Here is a 25,480-nt window from a genome sequence, read left to right on the forward strand (position 1 = left end):
TGTTTTTTGACTTCTCCAGCGCATTTAACACCATCTGGCCCGCACTTCTGGGTGATAAGCTCACAGTGATGCAGGTAGATGCCCCCCTTGTGTCCTGGATTGTTGACTACCTGACTGGCAGGCCACAGTATGTACGCCTGCAGCACTGTGTGTCGGACAGAGTGGTCAGCAACACTGGAGTTCCACAAGGTACTGTCCTCTCTCCCTTCCTCTTCACCCTCTACACTACGGACTTCAGCTACTGCACAGAGACTTGCCACCTTCAGAAGTTTTCTGATGACTCTGCAATAGTTGGATGTATCAGCAAGGGAGTGGAGGATGAGGGACAAGGAGGAGTGACTGAGGAGGGACAAGGCATCGGTGACCCCTGTGTCCATCAGCGGGGTCAGTGTGGACACTGTGAATGATTACAAATATCTGGGTGTGTATATTGACAATAAACTGGACTGGGCTAAGAACACTGATGCCCTCTACAGGGAGGGTCAAAGTCGTCTCTATTTTCTGAGGTGCCTGAGGTCCTTCAACATCTGCCAGACTATGCTCAGGATCTGAGTCTGTGGTGGCGAGTGCTATCCTCTATGCTGGTGCATGCTGGGGAAGCAGGCTGAGGGTGGCAAATGCCAACAGACTCAGCAAACTGATCCGCAAGGCCAGTGATGTGGTGGGTTTGGAGTTGGACTCGCTGACGGCAGTGTCGGAGAGGAGGACGCTGTCTAAGCTGAAGGCCATTATGGGCAATGGCTCCCACCCACTCTACGACACAGTGATGAGACACAAGAGCTCTTTCAGCTCATGACTCACTCTACCAAAATGCAGCACAGACAACTGTAACAACTGCAATTTCCCCCTGGGATCAATAAAGGAATCTGAATCTGAATCTGCACCATATTTCTGTTCATATTTATTTTCAGATAATAAATTTGTCAGACTTTTAACTGACTTGGAAATGATCCATCCATCCATTTTCTAAGCCGCTTCTCCGTCAGGGTCACGGGGGGTGCTGGAGCCTATCCCAGCAGTCTTCGGGCGGAAGGCAGGATACACCCTGGACCAGTCGATCGCAGGGCAGACAGACAGACACAGTCACTCACACCAAGGGGGAATTTAGCATGTCCAATTGGCCTGACTGCATGTCTTTGGACTATGGGAGGAAACGGGAGAACCCGGAGGAAACACATACACACACACACACACACACACACACAGGGGCAGTGAGCACACTTGCCGGAGTGGTGGGCAGCCCTATCCACAGCGCCCGGGGAGCAATTGGGGGTTAGGTGTCTTGCTCAAGGTCACCTCAGTCATGGACTGTCGGCACTGAGGATTGAATTGGCGACCTTCCGGTCACAGGGCCCGTTCCCTAATCTCCAGCCCACGACTGCCCCGACATGGAAATTAAACTGAAATATTTAGCGTTTAGCTTTTACTACCAAAACTTCATCCACAATGAACAAACTATAGATAGATAGATAGATAGATAGATAGATAGATAGATTATTATATATTATTATGTGGATTTTTTCAGATCTGAAGCAAGAGTGGAGCTTGATTTTTCTTTCTGGTAGAAGCTTTAAGTGCTGTTTTTCTGATGAGCAGTTTTGGATTATTATTTATATATATATATATATATATATATATAATATCCACAAGAATAAGAATCCCAATACACCTGTGGTGTAAATGGCAAATGTAAATTGCATCTTGAATCTTCAATCCTGTGCAGGCCTTTGTAGTTTAAATGTAAACTGAGATGTGAAAGGGTTTTCTGTTTTGGAACAAGTATTAACATCCCAGATATTTGTGTATTTGCAGCTATGAAGTGGTTTTTTCATACCTGTGGGGCCATAGGAGCTGAGGGCCCGACTCCCTCTCAGTGCGCCAGCGCCTACCGGAACACCAATGTCAACGTGACTGTGGGAATAAAGGGAGTGCTGAAGGGCATCCAGATGTGGAGAGTTCCAGAGACAGGAACATACAGGTAATATCACCAACAGCTCTAAACAGGACCCGTCTTGCAGCATTTGGAATTTTGACTTACGTATTTGTAAATTTTGTACACCTTACATTGCACATCTATCATGTTGCATTCTGCACATATTGGCACACAATGAAAAATAAAGGTTCCTGTCTGGGACTTAAATGTACAGCTCTAGGTCACAACATAGTGTAGAACCTTTACATTAGGTGGTGGTTCCTTAGCCAAAAACAAATTCCTTGTATGCGTAGCATGGCTGGCCAATAAAGCTTGATTCTGATTCTTAACAATAAAAAGGTTCTTCATACTCAAACATTTCATTGAAATCTGTAAGAAGCTTCTTTAGGAAGCCAAAAGTAGTTCTTCCATGGCATCACTCCAGGGAACTCTTACATTTTTAAGAATGTGTTATGCTATGTGTAACATGAAGCATTAATTAAACTATTCCTTAATAGCAGCTTTACATATTTGTACCAACAGTCATTTGCAATTATTATATACAGTCATGTGAAAAAATTACGACACCCCATGAAATAGTCAGCTCTTTATAAAGAAATGTTTACATATCAATGTCCAATCTTGTTTTTGTTTATTTCTGGAAAAGAAAGTGATTTGATTGCAATTAAATGACAAAAAATAACATTGTTTTTACTCATGAAACAAAAGATATGAACAAAAATGTGTATGATAATGGAGGAAAAAGTTATGACACCCTACCCTCTAATAACTAGTGTTGCCTCCTTTGGCTGAAATAGCTTCAGCGAGATGCTTCTTGTAGCCATCTACCAATATCTGACATCGATCTGAAGAAAGTTTGCCCCACTCCTCAACACAGAATGCTTTCAGCTGTGAGATGTTTGAATGGTTTGGGCCCGTTGTAAGTCACTCCACAGCATCTCAATGGGATTAACACTAGAATGACTAAAGCTACGAAAATGTTCGTAAGGGAAAGCAGCCCCCATGTAGCCCCCATTAACGCCTATTGTCTTGGTAATGATAAGGAATGCGTTGGAGTGAGTGTCTCTGGGGTGAATGGAGCTGTGGGCGGGGCTGGACGCGGAGCCTCTGCAAGATGATTGGAGGATCGGTCGAAAGGCTGAATCCCATTTTGATTGACAGCTATTTTGAGCTATTAACATCGAAAGACAAACTGCAACCCGTTTCTTGGTGTTTGCTCGGTGAAATTACTCGCGCATTTCCACTGTTCATTGTGTAAATAAAACACACTCATAGTATTTCCTTGTTTCAGTTTAACATAATGTCAACATTTCCTTGTTGGAGTTTAATTTCGTTTCGTTAGTTCGTTCAGTCAGTCGTTCATACTGTTGGCTAGGTCGGAGTGAACTAGCCAGCTAGCAAGGTTTACACGATGGCAGACAATGTTGATACTGTCGACCTGATTTTGGCAAAGCCATTTGATAGACAAATTTGACAAATTTTATGATATAAGCCGACAACAAATTGTTGCCCCATAATTTCTGATCCGGATGCCACAAAAAATTTCCAGACTTTGACTTGGCCATTTGGACTCTCCACTTCTTAGTTTTCAGCCAGTCCTTGGTGGATTTACTTGTATGTTTTGGGTCATTGTCATGTTGCAGGGTCCAGTTCCACTTCAGCTTTAATTTTTTTACAGATGGTTTCACATGTTCCTCAAGCACCCTCTGATACACAGTAGAATTCATGGTGAATTCGATGATGGTAAGCTGGCCAGGTCCTGGTACAGCAAAGCATCCCCAAACCATGACACTTCTACCTCCATGCTTCACAGTTGGTATGAGGTTCTTTTCTTGGAATGCTGTATTTGGTTTACGCCAAACATGCCTTCTATTCTGGTGTCCAAATAATTAAATTTTAGACTCATCTGTCCAAAGAACATTATTCCAGAAGTCATGGTCTTTGTCTGCGTTCTCTCTGGCAAGCTTCAGTCTGGCCTTAATGTTTTTCTTAGAGAGCAAAGGTTTCCTCCTTGCACACCTCCCATGAAAATTAAACTAGTGTAGTCTCTTTCTGGTAGTTGAGTCATGCACTTTCACATCGACAGTAGCAAGAGCCTGCTGGAGGTCCTGTGATGAAATTTTAGGATTTTTCATGACGCTTTTCATGCATCTTACAGTCTGTTCTGTGGGTGAACTTACTTGGACAGCCAGACCTGGGCATGGTCTCAGTTGTTTTGAATGTCCTCCACTAAACGATTTTCCAGATGGTGGAATGGCTGATGTCAAATTCTTTTGAGATCTTTTTAAATCCCTTACCAGACTCATAAACAGCCACAATCTTCTTTGTGAGGGCCTCAGACAGCTCTTTGGATCTCACCATGGTGCTCACTCTCACTTCAACAGTCAGGGACACACCAAACTAATTTTCTGAGGTTTACATAGAGCAAGCCTCATTCAGAATGCTGGGTAACGATGTTCTCATCATGTGCACCTGATGTGATACACCTGTGTGTGATCTTAACTATTGTAAGTGGGACAATATGTAAGGGTGTCTTAATTTATGCCTCGCCAGAAATTGCATTCTTTTTAAATTACATTTTGCAGAAAATTGTAAAAAGGCCTTTCTTAATTTTTAATTGTTTAGTCATATTACTTGGATCCCACAGTATTGTTAAAATTTATATTAAATATCCACATGTCAAAATATGTTAAAAAATATACAGGATTGCATAGGGTGTCCTAATTTTTTCACATGACTATATATATATATATATATATATATATATATATATATATATATATATATATATATATATATATATATATATATATAATTTATGGCACCTCTTGTAATATCATGGGGAGATCACTTTGTGACTGTTTATTATATCATTTATTTGTTTACTGCTTATATCATGTATTATCCATATACATGCGCACTAGTTCCAACAGGACAGATTGCTTGGCTGGTGTTTCTGATTCTGATCCTTATAAATTGCCCCCCCTCCCACTTACTTACTCTCCATCACACACACGTACACATAGAGAGCTGCCCTTCCATCTTCTCTGTAAATTGTTTAGCAGTCATTTCACTGATGATTACACTAGAACTAATTCCTTCTAGACACAGATATAGCCTCAGATCGAAAGGAGCCAGGCTATTCAGTTAATTGGCGTCTACAGAAGCTGAGAAATGAGAAAACACATTTCCAGAGTAATCAAGGAAATTGGTGAGGTGGGATCTGACCAGAGCACATTCTAACTCTTAGTAATGTCCACTTTAGAAAGGGCAGTGGGGCTAACCTGATTGGATTTCACAAAGGTTTCTGATTGTATGGTTGCGTGATGAGGTACATACAAATTGTTGCACTGTTTGCTTTTAACCAGGGTCAGGCAGAATGCTTTGAATGAGTAGTGATGGCTGAAAACTGAATATACTGTCTTAATACTATTTTCAGCAATACATAAAAATAACATGACAATACATTTAGATTTTTTTTTATTAATTAACATCATTGGCGGTTTTCTTCATTTAATTCTTCAGTCAATACATTTCATGAGAAAATAACACTTTACTTGAAGGGTGTCTACATAACACATTTATAACATCTTACATAAATGCTGTCTAACATGTTCATGTACATTTAAATGAACATACATAAAGCATATATGTTTTTTAAAAAGTAAAAAAAACCTTGGACTACTAGGTTGTTTTACTGAGAGGTTTTTCAAAATAGAAGTTCTCATTTTGAAAAGCTATTTTATTTCCAGTAAAACAGCTGAATTCTGGACAGCCACAAGAAAAATGACTCTGCTTTTACGCCTTTGGTCATTAGGTGCTTTGACACTTTGGCACACCACCATACAAACATTTAGTCGAGTGATTGTTGCTAAGCTTATTTATGAATAATTTACTGCCCATGTAAAGTGAAAGGCAAAGCAATACAGGCTTAAGAAAAGACAAAAGTTAGTCAAAAGTATAGGTGAAATGTGCCTGAGTGTCAAAGCACTAGCACTTAATGACCAAAGGGATAAAGCGAGGTCATTTACTGAAATTATATACTTTTATATATATTATATAAAGTATATATATTTTATTATATATATTACATTTATTATATACTATTACTTATTCGTTTGATTAACAGCTTAGTAATGCTGAGTTTCATAACTAATTATCACAGTGATTTATCAGTCTACTCAGGCTTTAGGAGGAAAATCAGTGTTTGTGAAGAAACTGTTGATTGAATTGAGGTCCTCTTTAGAATTGTCCAATGACCTTGTTTGCTAACATAATGCAAATGCAAAATTCTTTTGCATTTGATACAGGATTACAGCTTATGGTGCGGCAGGTGGACGCAGCGTTCTGACCATGCTCAGATCACATGGGGTCTGCATCACAGGAGACTTCAAGCTGCTGAAAGACGAGGTGCTGTACATCCTGGTGGGACAGCAGGGAGAAGACGCCTGTCCTAAAGTGAGCCCAAAGCCAGATTTACTTAATATCCTCACAACTTTTCCACCGTTGCTCTTTGCCATACAGAGAAGCCTGATGTGTTTACGGAACAGTACCTGATATCACGGCAGCATGTGGTCTGCTGGAAAGCAGCCGTAAACCGAGTGAGTTAAGGAATCTGACATTTCTTTGAATTTCCTGTTGCATCTCTGTTCTTTTTACTGTTCTCACAGGCTCTGGAGCCTTTGCGTCAGATTTGTCGTGATCAGAAAGGCCCTCCAGACAGCAAGAGCGTACTCAGAGGGGGAGGAGGAGGAGGGGGGGGCGCAACTTACATTTTTAAGGTGAAGCCTCTGTAGTATTAAAGGCATACACTTATAAAAATAAAGGTTCTTCTGTGGCTTTAGGCTTGGACAAATGACTCTAGGAAACTAGTTTAATTGGAATAGCAGCTTTACATTATGTTAAGGCTTTTCACTTGAATGCCGTGGCCGAGAAGACTCAACAAACTGTAAATAAAGTATGAGCTGGAAAAGAGTTTCATCAAAACATATGCACACATGCTCTCCAAAATATTAAAATGCGCTGCAACTTCGTAGATGCTCTGCAAACTCAGAAAGCACTCATAAAAAGGACTGCACCAGTGCTACATTTAACAAACACGCTGCAAAGATCTTATCAACAGCTGTGAGTGATTTTGATACATAATGACATAGATACAGTATTCTGTCCCCTATGAGAGTCTTCCTGATACATTTTCTTTGTGTTGTGACTGGCGTTTCTGAATTTGCATGCACATTTGTGAGATGTAGTTCAGCTGTCGTCATTTTGATGAAGATGTTTTCTGAGTTTGCAGCGCGTTTGTGGAATTTACCTCAGGTGTAGTCATGCTGATGAGTGTTTTCTAAATTTCCATCACGTTTACAATGCATTTTCAGTTGTAGTGTGCACAGGGCCCTGTCAGCCACCATACTCGAATATCTCATCTAAGAAATGGGTCTTTATATTAATTGAAGTGGTTCTTCTATGGCATCACTCCAAAGAACCTTTTTACCACCTTTATTTTAAGATGGATGTATGGATGGATGGACATAGAAAGTAGTGCGCTTTGCACTGGGCATGTATGAGAGTACGTGTTTCTTAAGAAGAAAAGTTCTTGTTCTCAGAGAAAACTTTAAGTGAGTTAAGTGATACTTTTTAAATCCCACAAACGGGGAAATTGCACCTCCACATTTAACCCATCCGTGAAGTGAAACACCACATACATACACAGTGAGCACACTTGCCTGAAACAGTGGGCAGCCCTGTCCACGCACCTGAGGGTTAGGTGTCTTGCTCAAGGACACCTCAGTCATGGACTGTCAGCACTGGGGATTGAACCAGCAACCTTCCGGTCACAGGGCAAGCTCCCTAACCTCCAGCCCACGACTGCCCCAAGGTTACTTGGTTTAAAGCCTTTTTATTGTATAAGGCCTCTTTAAAAAGATTCTTTACTCTTACAGGTTCTTTAAGTAACCAAAAGGTAATCGGAAGTGGTTCTGCTGTTGCCTTACTGACACATTCATTTTTCAGAGTGGAGATGATGGGTGGACAGATGGATGGATAGATGGGTGGATGGAGGGAAAGAAGGAAATTTGTGTCCATGTTTATACGGTTCTTAGCTCGGGCATATATTCCTAGGAAAGCTTTAATTTATCAAAACCTTTATATTTTATATGACTTTTAAACTTCACACTTACAATTCATGATTCTTTAAAAAACAAAAGTTGAAATGTTCCTTAGGCAGCCAAGCGTGGTTATTCTACAGCACTGCTCAGGAGAACCTTTTTTTTTTTGGCATTTTTGTTTCTATGAATTTAAGCTGGCGGCTTTGCCAGGTTCAGTACAGTAGCAGTGTTATTGAATGGTTTCAGGTGGACAATGGAGTCTACATTCCTCTGCTCATCGCCGCTGGGGGTGGAGGCCGTGGCTACAGCGGTCACTCAGAGGGCCAGGGGGAGATGGTGGACGATGGCCTCAGCATCCATGGCCTAAACGGCATGTCAGGAGCTGCAGGTACGACTACATTAAAAGCTCCATGGTTTGACGTAGTGGTTTGAGTATGATTGATTGGTTATGGAAATGATACTGCTGATTTGAAATGAGCCAAGGGCTGTCAAACTATTAAAATGACTACATAGTTGTGATAAATTACATCTCATTTGCTCGAATTTGACATAAAACAATATTTATGATTTTAAAGCAGTGCAATGAATGAGTGGACAAAATAAGCTTCATCAGAATGTATTTATTACTTTTTATAAATTCAATAATGGTTCTTCAGCTTCCTCTGGAGGAACTGTACATTTCCACTTTGCTGTAGCTTTTGTTAGTTTGCTGCTTTTTAACTTATGCGTAGTTCACCACAAGTACTGTCCAGCATAGTCTTGGCCAGTTTATGATTTTGCTAGATCACTGGTGAGTTTTGCTTATAAATAGTACTTCAAACTTGATGTACTTTATTGATAAACAAATTACGGATTTATAGTAGCTGGAAATACCTTTAACTAAGGGAGCAGGTATGTACTAGCTGGTACCGGAGCAGTTTGCCCTGGTATTGACCTGGCACATGTGCCGGTTGTGCCATGTGGTTTTAACTCCATATTTAATTTGGCCCATGATCTAGTTTGTGCAGCTTGTGTGGCCTGAAAGCTCTGACTCAGTCAGTGAATGTGCACCCTACCATAACAAACACCATGCAGGAAGTCACAGAAAAGAATGTTGATATTAAAATATACTTTCTGAATCTGCAAGTTGACAGTCCCCAATAAAGACATCTACAACAGTTTCTAGTGACATATTTTCTAAGACCTGGTTTAAGTGCCAGTGGTGCTGTATTTAAATAGGTTTCTCCTCCACTGTTGTCGCTGCATAATAAACAAAAAAAAAAAAAAACACAGTGAGCAGGCACTTGTGAATGTTATTTTGTTCTGTGTATGTGTACATGTCAATTAATCTTCAAGAATTGGTGCAGAACCGTAGTTGATGGAAACACTGGTTAATTCTTATTTTCTTTTGCTGACTTTTTGGAAATTTGCTTAAAATGTGGAAATTTTTCAATTTAGCATCACACAGCGTGCAAGCACCTGAGCTTCAGGCTGAAACTACAGATGGTTTGAAAACTCAAACTAGGTAAATGTGGCCGTAATCATTTATCACATCATAACTTTGACAGCACAACTACAGAAATACATACTATATGCCTAATGACAACTCAAACATCCATGAAACAAGAAAAAAGTGCCACACTAAGAGGAAGCCTGTTTCAAGTTAACTTGCAGAGGGTCGTGATCTTGTCAGCATGAACATCTTGAATGATTGGATGAAATAAGCCTTACAGTTTCTCAAGGGCACTGTGTGTCTCCTCCCATGGACAGGGCTCATTGAATACTAATTCATTTTTGGGCCTGAACCTAGAGACACTGAACAGGAGAATGTATGTGTCCTGGATTGCATCTGATGTGTGAGATGTGAGCCCTGTGGTGCTCAGGGATTTAGGCTGTACATTTGTCAATGTATGCTGTGGTATACATTGCTGCACGGTTCATCTGAGAGATGTTTCAAAGCTGAAGTGGCAAATATAGTTAGTGTATTTTAACATGGCTTTTTAAAAGTTTTTTATGTGGATGTTTATACATGTGTATGCTTATGTGTGAGTGTATGTTTTGTTCTCCTATGGTCCTCTCCTGCTGTGAACGCAGTATGAGTTCTGTCAGAGCGTTGCTTTTCAAAGGCCAGAACCTCCCTTTGTGTTCTATTCGCCACTGCTGGAAGCCAGTGCAAGGCCTTAATCACAATTCCTCTTCTACTTCACTCACTGTGCGAGCTGACAAGTACTTATTTCCATCTTCTGTAGTGGCACATGAGGCGTGCGTCTATACCCTGATGTTTCATTTAGTTAAAGGTGTATTTATTGCCCTTGTTTTGTTGTCGATTTGTATTCTGTGGTCATTGAAGAGTCATTCAGTATACCGAACCAGTACAACTCATTATCTTTTTCAACATATTGTTACTGTGATTCCAGTACTTGGTCACTTTAATTTTGTAGTTTCACTTTTTTTCCCACTTTTTGGAAACAGCTGCCCTTAACATTGCATGAAAATTTCATAATGAATGAACCAGAAGCAAAGTTACAAAATTACTTAGAATAAAATCTGGTTAGATTATCATACATTAAATTTAATGGAGCATTTTGAGCCAAAAAAACAGTGTCATGTTATGCAGTATTCTCTACAGGGGAATTATATCCCTCAGCTTCATTGGTTTCACACAATTTATAGCTTCGTATCATTTTCATGTTTTCGTTCATCAACATTTGCTCACATGGCATGCTTAATGCAGAAACTTCATACAACCATTGCGAATCCTTGTGATGTCAACCGTTCTTGACTGCTAGCCTAGCCTTTTCTATAAGCTAATAGTTATGAACCAAGCCAGGATTAATGTAACTTAACTCAGTTGTCACACTTTTCTTTTATTAAGCAGTTCCGTCTTTATTCAGCATAAAATGAAATGCTAAGTTTTTTACCCTTTCAGTCAGAAGTAAAGAGTAAGTAAGTAAACTCTGGTGAGGTATCAAGACTAGCATTTAGTAGACAAGTCGTTTCCGTCATTTGCGTAATGCATTCTCTGTTGATTTGATTTGATGGTGATTTGAAGAGCATTTCTACCACTGCAATAAGATTCCTAGTAGAAATGTAAAACCGCATCACCAGTAAAAAAAATACAATAAATAAAAAATTCAAAACAACCCATCCTCAAAAATCCATCCTACAGCACTTGTAGTTTTTACTAAAGTTCTTTCTGCCTTCAAAACAAGTCATCTGAAGGGGGTTTTCCTCATCTTTAACTGGAACATCTCACTCTAGAGGCTGTTGCAGCAATGCTGTTGGATGTGAGTAAGCATGTTTACAAGAGAAGCAGTGATGGTTTGACTTTTTCATTTTAACTGGTGTGTTTTTTATAGTTACCATTTCGCTAGAAAGATTCTGTTTTGTCAGGCTTGACAGATAAATGCATATGAGAGACCACAGAGAGTGATATTCTTTGTTGTTGTTCATTTTGACCGTATTTAAATTTTAACAACTCCACATGCATTTTTGTGTTTTTTGTCAACTATAGTAAGATAATGATTAGATTGCAAGTGTTATGAATATACAGTACATGAGCATATCCATCACAATTATACTGTGTTTCTATTGATACGTATAATTCACTCAACCAGCAGTGCAGTAAGGCATTGTACACTGATTTGGCTGTTCACTGCAACCATTGAGCCATTGAGAATGAAAGCTCTCTCTCTCTCTCTCTCTCTCTCTCACTCTCTCTCTCTCTCTCTCTCTCTCTCTCGCTCTCTCTCTCTCTCTCTCTCTCTCTCTCGCTCTCTCGCTCTACCTCCCTCCCTCTATTCCATGCCTCTTGTGGACAGAGAGTGGATACGCTGGTCTCATTTTACAGGCTCCTGTATGCTGTTGGGAAGTTAAGAGGGAGTTGGGAAAATAGGGCAGGGTTGGCTTGTGGAATAATTTGGTATGTTTTCCCACTAAGTAACAGCAGTGACCTGCTTTCGGAAGCGGTGGGAAGGCGAGAGCGGAGACGATCTGCCACATCCGGAATCATCTCTGTGTGTTCTGCTTCTAGACGTTCTCCTACTTTTCACAGTAATGTGTGAGGCGTCCCACTCTCCGAGTCATATCATCTACTCGCTGAGAGGACAGGAGACGCAAGCTAAAAGACTCGGCTTCATAGCACTCATTGCTGCAGCAGCAGAAAAAGAAGCAACTTTAGAAGTTATATAAGGACACAGCTGAAGCGGAGGCCGTTACTTATTCTGGGACGGCCAACAAACTGGAATCACTTGTTGTTAGTGTTGCACTGATACTGATGCTGCATTGGCATCAGCCATGATAATGGCATTTAAATACAGTATTGGCGATAGAGAATATCAATACTATGAGGCTATTTCTGACTCACACAAGCTACGTAGAGATGCTTATATAAATACCAGTAGATTGAACTTGATTAAAGCAAGCAAGTTGTCAGTGAGATGAACAGTAGGAAAAATATTTATTGGAAAAACTGTAATACCAGTATTTTAAATGGTGACCCAACCAGCAAGGACTTCAGTGCGTCACATTTAAATAAGCATTTAAAGATAAACCATGGCATTGACCTCAGTGACTTATCGAAGCTGTATAACCATTCACTTGTGAAGGAATGCAACCACTAAATGCCCTTCAATTAAGCTGAAAACTGCTTTTCATGATGAAAACTAATTTTCATGTTATAATGATAAAAATATGAAATAAATAAATGATTCGGAGGCACTTACAGGGGTGAATCTACCACTGCGGTGTCATTTAGCCATTATAATTTCCAAAATGTAGACTCTATTTCTTCAATAGTCAATATGGAATTTAAGAAAATGTGCATTTAACCACAAACCAACAATGACTTGCATTATAGAATCACTTTAAACATTTTTCTGTAACCAAATTGGTTTTATATTGCTGAAAACATTGATTCCAATCTTGTGAACAGTGAACTCAACTTTAGAAAGATTGTCTTTGTTAAACACACAGATGAAAGAATGAGTATTGTCTGTCTTCAGCGTTTGTCTTTGTATTTCAGGGGGTGGTGGAGGCTGGAATGACAGCACCCCTGTCCCTCAGGGTGGGAGACCGCTGGTTCTTGGAGGTCAGGGAGGAGAATCATGCCAAACTCTGGGCTGGAAGACTCGTGGGGGCTTTGGGGGAGGTGGAGGAGCATGTACCAGTGGAGGAGGAGGAGGAGGCTACAGAGGTTCTTTTTCTTTTCATGCCGTGTTTACATTATGTCATACTGACCCATATTGCATGGCATTGCTTTTGCAGTGCACAACTTCTTGCTCCTTTACTTTGATCCTGTTACTACCATGTTGCATCAGAACTGTTCATTCGCCTCCGTGCTTGTAGGTGGCAGCACCTCAGTAAACAATGACCCTGAACAGGATGGAGGGGATGGTTCATCCTTCATCAGCCCAGATGGAGAGATTTTCATGGATGCACTCAAAGGTAACACAAGCTTGCATAAAAAAAATACAGGGCCTCCAACTTTTTGTGTCCCCTTTCAAAATCTATACTTTCATACAAAAATGTAAAATTACTCTGTATGTGGAGTTTTGTGTTAATAGTCTAGCATTGGAAAAAATGTGTTGCAGACACAAATATAACAGGAGTACTTCACAACATCAGAGTTTGTAATTTTGGTGAATTTTAGGTGATTTAAGGTGATTTAGATTACATTTTAGATGATAAACAAATCTAGGGATTCCATAATAATTGAGAAAGCTGTATGACGTTGCCCATGAACATTCAGAAAGTCTTGTATTTTGGTGGTAATCAAGTCTTAAACCTAGATTACATAAAAGGAGATCAAACTGACCAGTTAAGTGTTATTTGTGGAATATTTCATCAATAAAAAACATGTAGGTCTTTAATTTCAAAGTATTCCTTAAATATCTTGTTTGTGGGCCTCATGAATGTCATTTGTAAATTTGTTGGTCAATGGGTTCTGGGAAAAAAAAGGTTTTGTATCAATGTCTCAAGTCTTCATAAAAAGGGTCAAATGTCCCCTGTGCATTCCCTGTGGAATTTCATTTTATTCCTTGTCAATCAATGGATTAATCAAAAAACGTTTGTGACTTGTGATTTTTATAAGGCTGCTTGTCATTTTAAAGAGGTCAGTTAATTTACTACATGATTGTGTCCTAAATGAAATTGCTAGATTGTATTTTAATCATTATTTCTATCTTTATGCTAATTTCATTTCTAACATTTGATTGCTCTGTAGGCCTCTTCCATTCACATTTATTCCATATCAATTACTGTTCAGATTTTGCTTGAGACATCAGTTGCCATGACACTAACTCAATTGGAAACTCATTGCAAGCATTGACCTCTTGTTCCTGTATATGCCATAGTGTAGTGTAGGCCAGTGTTTTCCAGCCTGGTCCTCAGGGCCCTCCAGCCAGTCCACATTTTTGCTCCAAGCTTACTCACAACATAAGAATGAAGGAAAAAATGCTGACTGTCTGGGGGCCCTGAGGACCATGCTGGGAAAGACTGGTGTAGGCAAAGTTTTGTATACAAATAATATATTTTCTAGCTCAGAACAAATATGACAGATACTCTAAATTAGCGAGTTAATTAATTATTTGAGCTAATATTAACTAACTACCAGTTTTTTGTAACTTAGATAGATTTTTTTTTCTCAGAGGGAGGTATTAAATGATAATATATGGTCCATTCTTTAAAAAAATGAAAAAATGTCTCAGAACCCATTTTGGATTTTTAACTGACTTGGACTTGAGACTGAAATCATTTTGCTTTGAATTTCTCGCCAACAAAACAAACCTAGCACTGCCAAAACTTTGCATCGCACAGTGCATCAGTAGTGACGGTTTCAGTAGTGACAATTAGCAAATTTTGAGCAGAACTCAAAAACCCTAGCCAGTACATGATCAACAAACACAGCTTTGATCAGATGAAAAATAAACTCAACATAGATCTTTCAACTTCACATCAAAACAAATGAAAAATGTCTTAAACACTGAAAAAAACAAACAAAAAAAAGATGTAACTTATTTGTAACAAGCGGAAATTTACAGGCTAGGGTTTGGGACAGGCACTTTAAATAGAAAGTACCTTATAAGTGATGATTTATTATATATTTAGCTTAATAGCATCTTTATTAATGCCGTGGATTTAAATAGATTATTTATTTATTTGTTTGTTTGTGGGATCGCAGTTTGAATGCAGTAGAATGATCTATATGTTCCCATGACTGATGCTAGTTCTTTTTCATTCTGGTATTGTGCTATATGTTATGTTGGTGTCAGGCATGGAGGGCGATGGTGAAGTGATCATTAACCCAGTGCAGAACTGCAGTCACTGTGAGTCAGGAGAATGCCATGAGACTTTGGAGGGAACAGAGTGTTATTGTGAGGATCAAATTCTGGCCTCTGATGGAGTGTCCTGCATCAACTCTACAGGTAAAAGACTGCACAAGTGGTTAAATTGCACTTAAAAGCATCATAGCGTACTTCCATATCTAAGCAATATTAATGGACCCTATATGCCTTTGGTTTTCTTTCCAAACACACTGTGTGCCTGAAAATCTTAGACCTAATATGTTTTTCTTCTGCTTATGAACACAATAGCATTGATTGAAACCTGAAAGGCAAAACCAATAAAACGGAACAGTATGTAGAATAAACCTATTGCTTTCTTACCCTAGCCCTTTTTTTCCACATTGTAGTTTCTACACAGCTAAAGTAGGCTTTTTTCCGCAGCTTCCGCCATAAATCAGGGGTGTCCAATCTTGTTCTCAAAGTAGAGTCAGGTGTGGTCCAGCTTGGAGTGAAGACCTGCAGCCACACAGGTCCTTTATGAATACGATTTGCCACCCCTGCTTTAAATGGTACAGCAGTTATATTCTGGCCCTTTGTTCATGCTCCTGAAAGGAACTGTTCTACCAAGGTGTAGCTGGAATTTTGAATAAGAAGCCAACTTCATCTTTTTCTCAAGTCATTTGCCTCGTTTGTGTGTACACTCAATACACTCGTGCCTCTTACCATCAGACCCTGCTAGAATTAGGAAAATATTGCAATGATCAGCACCAGCCAGTCCTCGACCATGCCCTCGTCAGAAGTAACTGACTGATTCAGGTGGTTTGTCTGGGCAGTACGAGGGGAAGCGCAGCTCTGAAGTCCACCTTAGGCTAATTCTTAGTTTTATGTAAACTACCTTGAAAACAAAGTGGGCTCTAGACAGCAGGGGGTGGTCGAGGGTCTATTATATTTTCATTTGAAACATGCCTGAAAGACCCCTAGCTCAGCCACTTGACTAAAGAGGCTAATGTTAACATGTAGTATGCATATTTGTGGCATACTGGTATGAAGGTTATGACAAAAACATTTACAGGACGAAGAATATTCTGGAAGAACTCGTGTAGCGCCCACTACTAATCTAATCACACCGTACATCTGGTTCACTATTGATAATTTTACATTCTAAAGGGTTAACAATGCACAGATTTGTTACAGTGACTGATTGTATTAATTTTCAGTAGGTAGGCTGCTGTGATTTCTTGGTTGAAACGCAGATGCTGAACATGTATTTGTGTGTGTATCTGATTTTCCAGTGATACATCAGCTCCCGCAGCCCTCTCTCTCTCGCCTGGCTTTGGCGCTGTCCGTGGGCACGTCTGCGCTCATTGCAGCCCTGCTGCTGGCCGTGTCAGGAGTCATGATCAGTGAGTAACAGTCAGTCCTCAGTGCTCAGAACAGCCTGAGGGCACAGTCCTGCACATGTTGCTCACGAAAATGAGGAGTGCTAAGAATAAAGGAGTCATAAATGGCATATGATTCATGCAGACTCCAAGAGGCTTGACACACTCACATATTTTGGTGGAGGAAGACTTTTAGAACAAGCTTAAACCTTAAAACAGAGGCCAGATAACCTTGAATCTTGTGAAGCACATCAGAGAACTAAAGGATATTGACTTAAATAAAAAAAGTCCAAATACTAAAATGCACAGGAATGAAAAAGAACTTGTGATGGCCCATAAGAACATCCACTACATCAGCGAATAGTGGAGGACACAAACATGGCAGTGCAAAGTGCCAAAAGTAGTAGCATTGACACTGTGGATCAGGGGAGGAAATTCTTACTGTAGTGATAACTTACCTGTGTCAAGTAAAAGTAAATAAGCTGTTTATTGAAAAACAACGTAATTACTTAAGAAAATGAGTCTTAAGACTGATGGTAAGATGCTCTACTACAGTCATTTACACATCTTCCTAGGTTTTGTGATGACTTCATAAAACTACATATACAGGGTGTCCCAAAACAAACCTCATTTGAGACATGAATATCTGAGTAACTGCATGTCATAGGCAAATGCAATTAAATACACTTCATGTTGAACAATACAAGATTTATTTACCTAGTCTTAACCCCCCCCCCCCCTCAAAAAAAAAATAAACATTAAACTTGGTTAGTTTTTACACATTTTGTTAAAATTTGAGATCATTTGAGGGAGAATTGGCTATGTTATTAGATTACAAAATGATGTCAATTCTTTTGGGACAATCTGTATTTTAAGATTAGATGATCGTATAAGGCCTCCTAGTTTAGAATCCCTGAAAGAAATTTAAAAAAAAAGGAACATAAAACACAACCTCTCAGACAGGTTGCCAGTCTATCACCGGGCAGACAGATACTCACACCTAGGGCCAGTTTAGCATGTTCAATTGGCCTGACTACATGTCTTTGGAGGAAACCCCACGCAGACACAGGGACAACATGCAAACTCCACGCAGAGAGGACCGTGGTCGCCTGGCCAGGGACTCGAACCCAGGCCCTCCTTACTGTAAGGCGACAGTGCTACCCACCATGCCACTGTGCTGCCCAGAACGCCAATGAAACGTTCTGCCTAATTCAGAGTTATGGCACATTTTATATTCATCTTTTATTTTTTTTCTTAATTTGTTAAACTCAACAATACATTAGAACATGTGCACTGAAACCTGCAGAAAAATACCATAGTGGTGGATGGGTTCCCTTATCTTCAATTAGAAAATCAACAAAACTTGCAATTTGACTTTGGGTGTTTTGCACTTTTGCATACAAATATATCTTCAAAGAAAGGGAGAATAGAGAGAATGCTATCACACACACACACACACACAATCAACAGTGAAGACAAACAATGAAACTGATTTGCAAATGACATCCTTGGACCATGTTTTACAATTTGTGGTGTCTGTGGACATAATCTAAGGGCGGTCTGCTTATACATATTGCACTAACAGCCATTTTGCTGTTGTTGGTTGTGTGTGTGTGTGTGTGTGTGTGTGTGTGTGTGTGTGTGTGTGTGTGAGAGTGAATAAGTGTGTGAGTGAGTTAGTGTGGACAAGCTCCTGGCACATGTTTCACACACAGCCTTATCATGCACTCCCACACACTCATTGAGCCATCACACCACACATCACATCATCCACGAGGGCTGTCCAGGCTAGGAAGACTAGCAGTCTCCCACTGATGAATGAAACAGACTGATGATGGATGGCCAGTTAACTGTCCCCTGACAAGCCTCGTCCATTACGGATCTATGAATAAATCACTTTCACAGTCAACACTAATGTGTTTACAGCTTGGGTCAAGGCCACTAGGCTTCCTGTGTGTGTGCTGTGTGTGTGCTGTGGGTGGATTGGAGTGAGTGTGTACGCATGCATGTGTCTTGTTTGTTTACGCAATCATGTCAAGGAGTTTGCAGGAGCGTGTATTGTAGTTTATGCAGTGTGCTAATCTCTGTTTATTATTGATTATATTTTATTGAGCCTGCTCATTTTCACATCTGTTAATGTCCACATGTGGTCTAGTTTCTGTTTCTTTGAGAATATATTACATGCTCCCTGGCCTTTTGTTAGAAGCCCCTTGCTTTTAGAGCTACCTAGTTACGTGGAAAGATACTGTAGCCATGTAGCAAGTATATTTTTGCCATAAACAATTTGTGTAATCCATCCACTAGCCCTTGGCTGGTTATTTTTGGGTGGTGGACCACTGACAATCTAACAATCCACACTATTGTATGTGAAAAACCAGTGGTGAACCATGACTACTAGATCTAGGCCTTTAGTTGAGGCCTAGTTCTAGATTCAGGCTTGTGTAAGACACTGTTTTGTTTGAAGCTCTTACATATTAACATATATTTTATTTTATAGCCGTTATTACAGTGACTCCTTCAGAGTTATAGCATAAAGCTGCCGAGTTCCCCTCTGACTGAAGCCTATGGTCAGGCTACCATTTGGACAGACTTCCAGAAGGTCTAACGTGACTTTTTGGTCCCATCCATAACAAATAAAAAAATCCAGATTTAATCATTTTCTGTGGGTGTTAAACACTTTTGTTTCCAACCAAAGCATAACAGTGAAACTAGAGAATTTTACATTACTTGCAATGCTTACAATACTAAATACAGCAAGCACAATAATTATATTAATAGATATTAATATAATAGACACTTTTTTATGATTTCACAGAAATTATTAGTCCTTCTCTGAGGATTTCCTACTAGAAAAAAAACCTAGCAATGCTGCTGTTCCTGATGCACATGTAGCAGCACCACACACACTATTATGCCAGTGTCAATGCTGTCCACTATTCAAATAATATCTATTAATCAGCTTTCCTTTAGTTAAAAACTGAACAATAAAGAATGCAGTAGACAGGCTGAATGCCTGAAATGTCTGAAAACACATGAGTAAGTGTTTCTTTATAGCCTTTACCAACATCATTAATACCTCAGCATGCAAAGCTGCTGTAAGTATGTGTTGCTAAATGCTAAATCCTATCTTTTCTGTGACTTCCAGTGTACAGGCGCAAGCACACTGAGCTTCAGTCCATTCAGCTGGAGCTGCAGAGTCCGGACTGCAAGCTGAGTAAGCTGCGAGCGTCCACAATAATGACCGACTACAACCCCAACTACTGTTTCGCTGGCAAGATGGCATCTGTGAACGACCTTAAGGAGGTTCCCCGCCGCAACATCTCCCTGACCAGGTCAGCTGTATCACTAACTCTGCTTGTTATCTCTCAGGGTGCTGTGGACTGACTCAGTCCATACGAGTGTCTGAACACCATGCAAGTGTTACTAAAAGATAGAATCCAGGCACATGGCAAAAGCAAACACAGTGTGTTTTATGTCGTGTAGGGGTTTGGGGCATGGTGCTTTTGGAGAGGTCTATGAGGGTCTGGCTGTTGGAATACCTGGAGAACCCAGTCCCATGCAGGTAGCAGTCAAGGTAAGCTAAAGCAGTATTTCTGCGAAACAATCTAAAGTCTAAACAGCTTTCATAAACTCAACAAAAAGCAAAGATCAGCATTACCTGTACTGCTAGGACTACTTTCAGTATGCTCCTACCAGAGGTGGACGAAGTACACAAATCATGGACTTGAGTTAAAGTGGAGACACCCAAGGTAAAATATTACTCCAGTAAAAGTATAAGTCCTTACTCTAGACCTCCACTTGAGTAAAAGTACAAAAGTATTTGCCTTCAAATGTACTTAAGTATCAAAAAGATGAAAGATTATGGCTTTAATATCCTGTTATCATTTTTGTAACAAGACTCACTTCATGAACTCGTTTCAGGTGAAAATCCTCCAGCGACTCTCTTGGTTAACCAGTCTTTTAATAGAACGTCATGAATTAGTGGCGCTGATGTCTATTAAAATGATCGTAAGCACAAAACACTGAAGGTAAACAGTTTCCATCAGGGAGAACCGAGTGGCTCTGAAATCACTTTTACACACAAGCAAAGTTTCCGTTTAAGATTACTTTGTAACTTAGTTACAAGCTGAAAGAAAAACTGGCTTTAAACTCAAGATCACAAATAAGTTTCCTTTACTGTGTTGATCTGTAGGCCTCTGTTCATAAACATAAACTATCCCAAACTAATTTACTATAAAATGAAAATGTTTTGTATGAATTCAGAAAAAAAGAAACGTGCCAGTCACGACTGCATATGTGGACATATTTCTATATTGGGTCTATTTATGCAAAGTTAGGTTAGTTCATCATTTAGGTGACGTATGTGCTCCCAAATTTTTACGTTGAACCGTGTGCTGCACTGGGTTGGTATGATGCTTTGTGGTTCTTTTGTTTTCACATGTTACAATTTTTATACACACAAAAACCAAAAGGAATGACAAATTTCTCAAAATGTAGTGGAGTAAAAAGTAAAAAGTCACCCAAAATGGAAATACATAAAGTACAGATACACAAAAAACTACTTAAGTACAGTAACGAATTACATTTACTTAGTTACTGTCCACCACTGGCTCCTACATTAGTGTAGGAATTTATTTTGGCTGCTAGTAGTAATCACCGTGGTAATGGGCATGTGCATGGAACAAGTCTGTTTTTTTGCCATTTGCCACTAGAAGTAGTTGGTGTATTAGCAAAAGAGTCTCATAAACATCCACTTTAGCAGCTGCAGTACGCTGTATACAGTTTCTTTATTTACTCTTTTGTTGTGCTCTTTTGAACAAAGCTGTTAACCCTCCTATCGTCCTCAAATATAATAACAAATTTGGTCCTTGGGGTCAATCTGACCCCAGGGATATTTACCTCCAGAAAATGATTTACAGAATATTGTTGACCACGTTTGTGTGACAGGCACTTTGTTTATTTGTTGAATACATAAATAAACCCTTGAAAATCAGTGAGTTGACCTGTCCTCTAGCGCCACCATCAGGCCAAACCTGTAAATTAGAATTAATTTATCTTGAGTTTTTCATACAAATTTACTTCTCAACATTAATGACCACAAGTCTTGTTTTGGTGATGATGGATAGGACCTTTACTGTAGCGCCACCATCAGAAAAACTTTCTGGTTGAGAGCACATTCATGACTCACAGAATGACCATGTTGATTAATGTTGGTGACTCCCCCTTTCCTCTCATAAACATATTTATTTACTTATTTTTTTATTTACATATTTTTTATTTACTATTTTTTGTAATATATTTGTGTCTAGTTACTTTAAGATCTTGCTCACCTCTCCTCTTTTGTTATCCGGGCTTGGGACCGGCAGTGGCAGAATTATAGAGTTTTGTTTGTTTGTTTGTTTGTATGTGGGGGGGGGCATTTGTGAGACAGAAAATGGATAATGAGAACATGTCAGATACTAGTGAAAACATGGAATAGGTTTTTATGCCCACAGTAAACTTTTAGTCTTTAGAGACAAACAACATGAAAACAACATGAAAATCCACCCTTTTGCGAAACATTGGGAACATGATAGTCGTCAAAACATGAAACAGTTCTTTATACCCACAGTGAAGCTGTTACTCTGCACTACTGTACACAGGATGTACAGAGTGTATGTGCACGCTCCTTGCAGACATATTTTTTGCATTTTGAACAGGTTATGCTGGCCTTACAGGTTTTGGGTCGGACAGACCTGACACCTGCCACGTTTCATGATGTATATCAATATATTTCATATATATATATATATATATATATATATGAAATATATAAACTCAAATGTATCAACTGCACCTGCAGGTGTGGTCATGTTAGGTCACACAGACTGACAGAAAAGTTTTAACAGTTAAAACAGCTTGGGGTCAAATTGACCCCTGAGGACGACCAATGCGTGCAATGTGTGTTCAGCACATTGAAAAAATATCATCATGACAATTTTATGCTTTATCAGTTGTCCCCATCAAATTAGGAAACGTCATGAAATATGAAGCATATTTTTTGAATGATAAACATTGAATGGGGTCAAATTGACCCCAAGGACGATAGGAGGGTTAAGCAAGATGGGGAAGGATGCGTCAGCTCGTAACCATCGTATCTAGTAGATTAGTTAGCGAGGAATGTAGCAAATCCTAAAATATTATTGTAGAGACCAACCGCTTAAGTGTACATTGTATCCAAAATGCAAAATAGAGCTAAGGATTAGTGGAGGGGTAAAAACAAACAATAGGAGAGGTTTCCTAAATGGAACTGCATAAGTTACTAACAATATATACAGTATCTCACAAAAGTGAGTGCACCCATCACATTTCTGCAAATATTTTATTATATCTTTTCATGGGATGACACTATAGAAGTGAAACTTGAATATAACTTAAAATAGTCAGTGTGCAGCTTGTATAGCAGTGCAGATTTACTGTCCTCTGAAAATAACACACAGCCATTAATGTCTAAATAGCTGGCAACACAAGTGAGTACACCTCACAGTGAACATGTCCAAAGTGTGCTCAATGTGTCAATATTTCTTGAGACCACCATTATTATCTAGCACTGGAATTCACCAGAGCTGCACAGGTTGCTACTGGAATCCTCTTCTACTCCTTCATGATGACATCACAGAGCTGGTGGATGTTAGACACCTTTCGCTCCTCCTCCTTCTGCTTGAGGATGCCCCACAGGTGCTCAATTGGGTTTAGGTCTGGAGACATACTTCGCCAGTCCATCACCTTTCCCTTCCGCAAGGCAGTTGTCATCTTGGATTTGTGTTTGGGGTCATTTTCGGGTTGGAAAACTACCACGTGGCTTAGTTTCCAAAGGGAGGGGATCATGCACTGCTTCAGAATGTCACAGTACATGGTGGAATTCATGTTTCCCTCAATGAACCACAGCTCCCCAGTACCAGCAGCACTCATGCAGCTCCAGACCATGACGCTACCACCACCATGCTTGACATGCTAGGCAAGTTGTCTTGGTACTCCTCACCAGGGCGCACCACACATGCTGGACACCATCTGAGCCAAATAAGTTTATTTTGACCTCGTCAGACCACAGGACATGGTCCCAATAATCCATGTTCTTGGACTGCTTGTCTTCAGCAAACTGCTTGCAGGATTTCTTGTGCATCAGCTTCAGAAGAGGCTACCTTCAGGAATGACGGCCATGCAGACTGGATTGATTCATTGTGCGACATATGGACTGAGCACTGACCTTCCTCTTCAACCTCTGCAGCATTGCTGGCAGCACTCATGCGTCTACTTTTTGAAGTCAACCTCTGGATATGATGCTGAACACATGGACTCAACTTCTTTGGTCAACCCTGGTGAGGCCTGTTCTGAGTGGACCTTGTCCTGAAAAACTGCTGTATGATCTTGGCCACTGTGCTATAACTCAGTTTCAGGGTATTAGCAATCTTCTTATAGCCTAGACCGTCTTTGTGGAGAGCAACAATTCTATTTATCACATCCTCAGAGAGTTCTTTGTCATGAGGTGTCATGTTGAATATCCAGCCAGTATAAAAGAGTTATACTAAAAGCACCAAATTTAACAGCCCTGCTCCCCATTCACACCTGGACCCTTGTCACACCTGACCCATATATATATATATATATATATATGTGTGTGTGTGTGTGTGTGTGTGTGTGTGTGTATGTATATATATATATATATATATATATATATATATATATATATATATATATATATATATATATATATATATATATACACACACCCCACTCATCCAAATCATTGAATTCAGGTGATCCTAGGCATGCAGACTGCTTCTACAAACATTAATAAAAGAATGGGTCGCTCTCAGGAGCTCAGTGAATTCCAGCATGGTACCGTGACAGCATGCCACCTGTGCAGCAAGTCCAATTGTGAAATATTCCATAGTCAACTGTCAGTGGTATTACTATACAGCCAGGGGGATTATGGAGTTGTTTTTCAGGAGTTAGGCTCAGCCTTTCCTTTCAGTGAAAGGAACTCTTAATGCTTCAGCAGACCAAGAAATTTTGGACTATTTCATGCTCCGAACTTTGTGGGAACAGTTTGGGGACGGCCCCTCCCTGTTCCAATATGACTGCACACCAGTGCCCAAAGCAAGGTCCATAAAGACATGGATGAGCGAGTTTGGTATTGAAGAACTTGACTGACCTCAACCTGATAGAACACATTTGGGATGAATTAGAGTGGAGACTGCGAGCAAGGCCTTCTTGTCCAACATCAGTGTTTGACCTCACAAATGCGCTTCTGGAAGAATGGTCAAAAGTTCCCACAACCATACTCCTAAACCTTGTGGTAAGCCTTCCCAGAAGAGTTGAAGCTGCTATAGCTGCAAAGGGTGGGCTGACATCATATAAAACCCTATGGATTAAGAATGGGATGTCATTCAAGTTCATATGTTCATTCAAAAGTTTTGGCAAGAAAGTGTATATATATATATATATATATATATATATATATATATATATATATATATATATATATATAAATTAATATTATATTTACAAAAGTTTTGTTTTATTTGCAAACTGCCTAATGCATTTTATGAAGTTAAGAAGCAACTTTTTATATTTTATATATTTATATTATGAACATTGAAAGGAATAATAATAATAATAATAATAATAATAATATTTATCATAATGCATGCCTAAATCAAATAACTGCCTCATGTAATGCAAAGTTAAGTCATTTTAAATAGACATGTGGTTTTGAACGCTCTGTAACGTACAGTTATCTTAATATTGGATATTGGATAT

General features: G+C 39.5%; 1 protein-coding gene across 1 annotated transcript in view; it reads left to right on the forward strand.

Moving 5' to 3' along the window:
* alk (ALK receptor tyrosine kinase) overlaps positions 1–25,480 on the forward strand; it is a 481,130-nt gene that overhangs the window by 434,201 nt on the left and 21,449 nt on the right. Inside the window, exons 12-21 of the mRNA XM_017690776.2 lie at positions 1,813–1,978; positions 6,244–6,391; positions 6,604–6,714; positions 8,284–8,425; positions 13,040–13,210; positions 13,363–13,461; positions 15,288–15,440; positions 16,592–16,702; positions 19,824–20,010; positions 20,162–20,252. Of these exons, the coding sequence (XP_017546265.2) occupies positions 1,813–1,978; positions 6,244–6,391; positions 6,604–6,714; positions 8,284–8,425; positions 13,040–13,210; positions 13,363–13,461; positions 15,288–15,440; positions 16,592–16,702; positions 19,824–20,010; positions 20,162–20,252 (1,379 nt within the window). The remainder of the gene's footprint in view (positions 1–1,812; positions 1,979–6,243; positions 6,392–6,603; positions 6,715–8,283; positions 8,426–13,039; positions 13,211–13,362; positions 13,462–15,287; positions 15,441–16,591; positions 16,703–19,823; positions 20,011–20,161; positions 20,253–25,480) is intronic.

The sequence above is a fragment of the Pygocentrus nattereri genome, chromosome 10 (assembly GCF_015220715.1).
Source record: "Pygocentrus nattereri isolate fPygNat1 chromosome 10, fPygNat1.pri, whole genome shotgun sequence".
Classification (NCBI taxonomy): domain Eukaryota; kingdom Metazoa; phylum Chordata; class Actinopteri; order Characiformes; family Serrasalmidae; genus Pygocentrus; species Pygocentrus nattereri.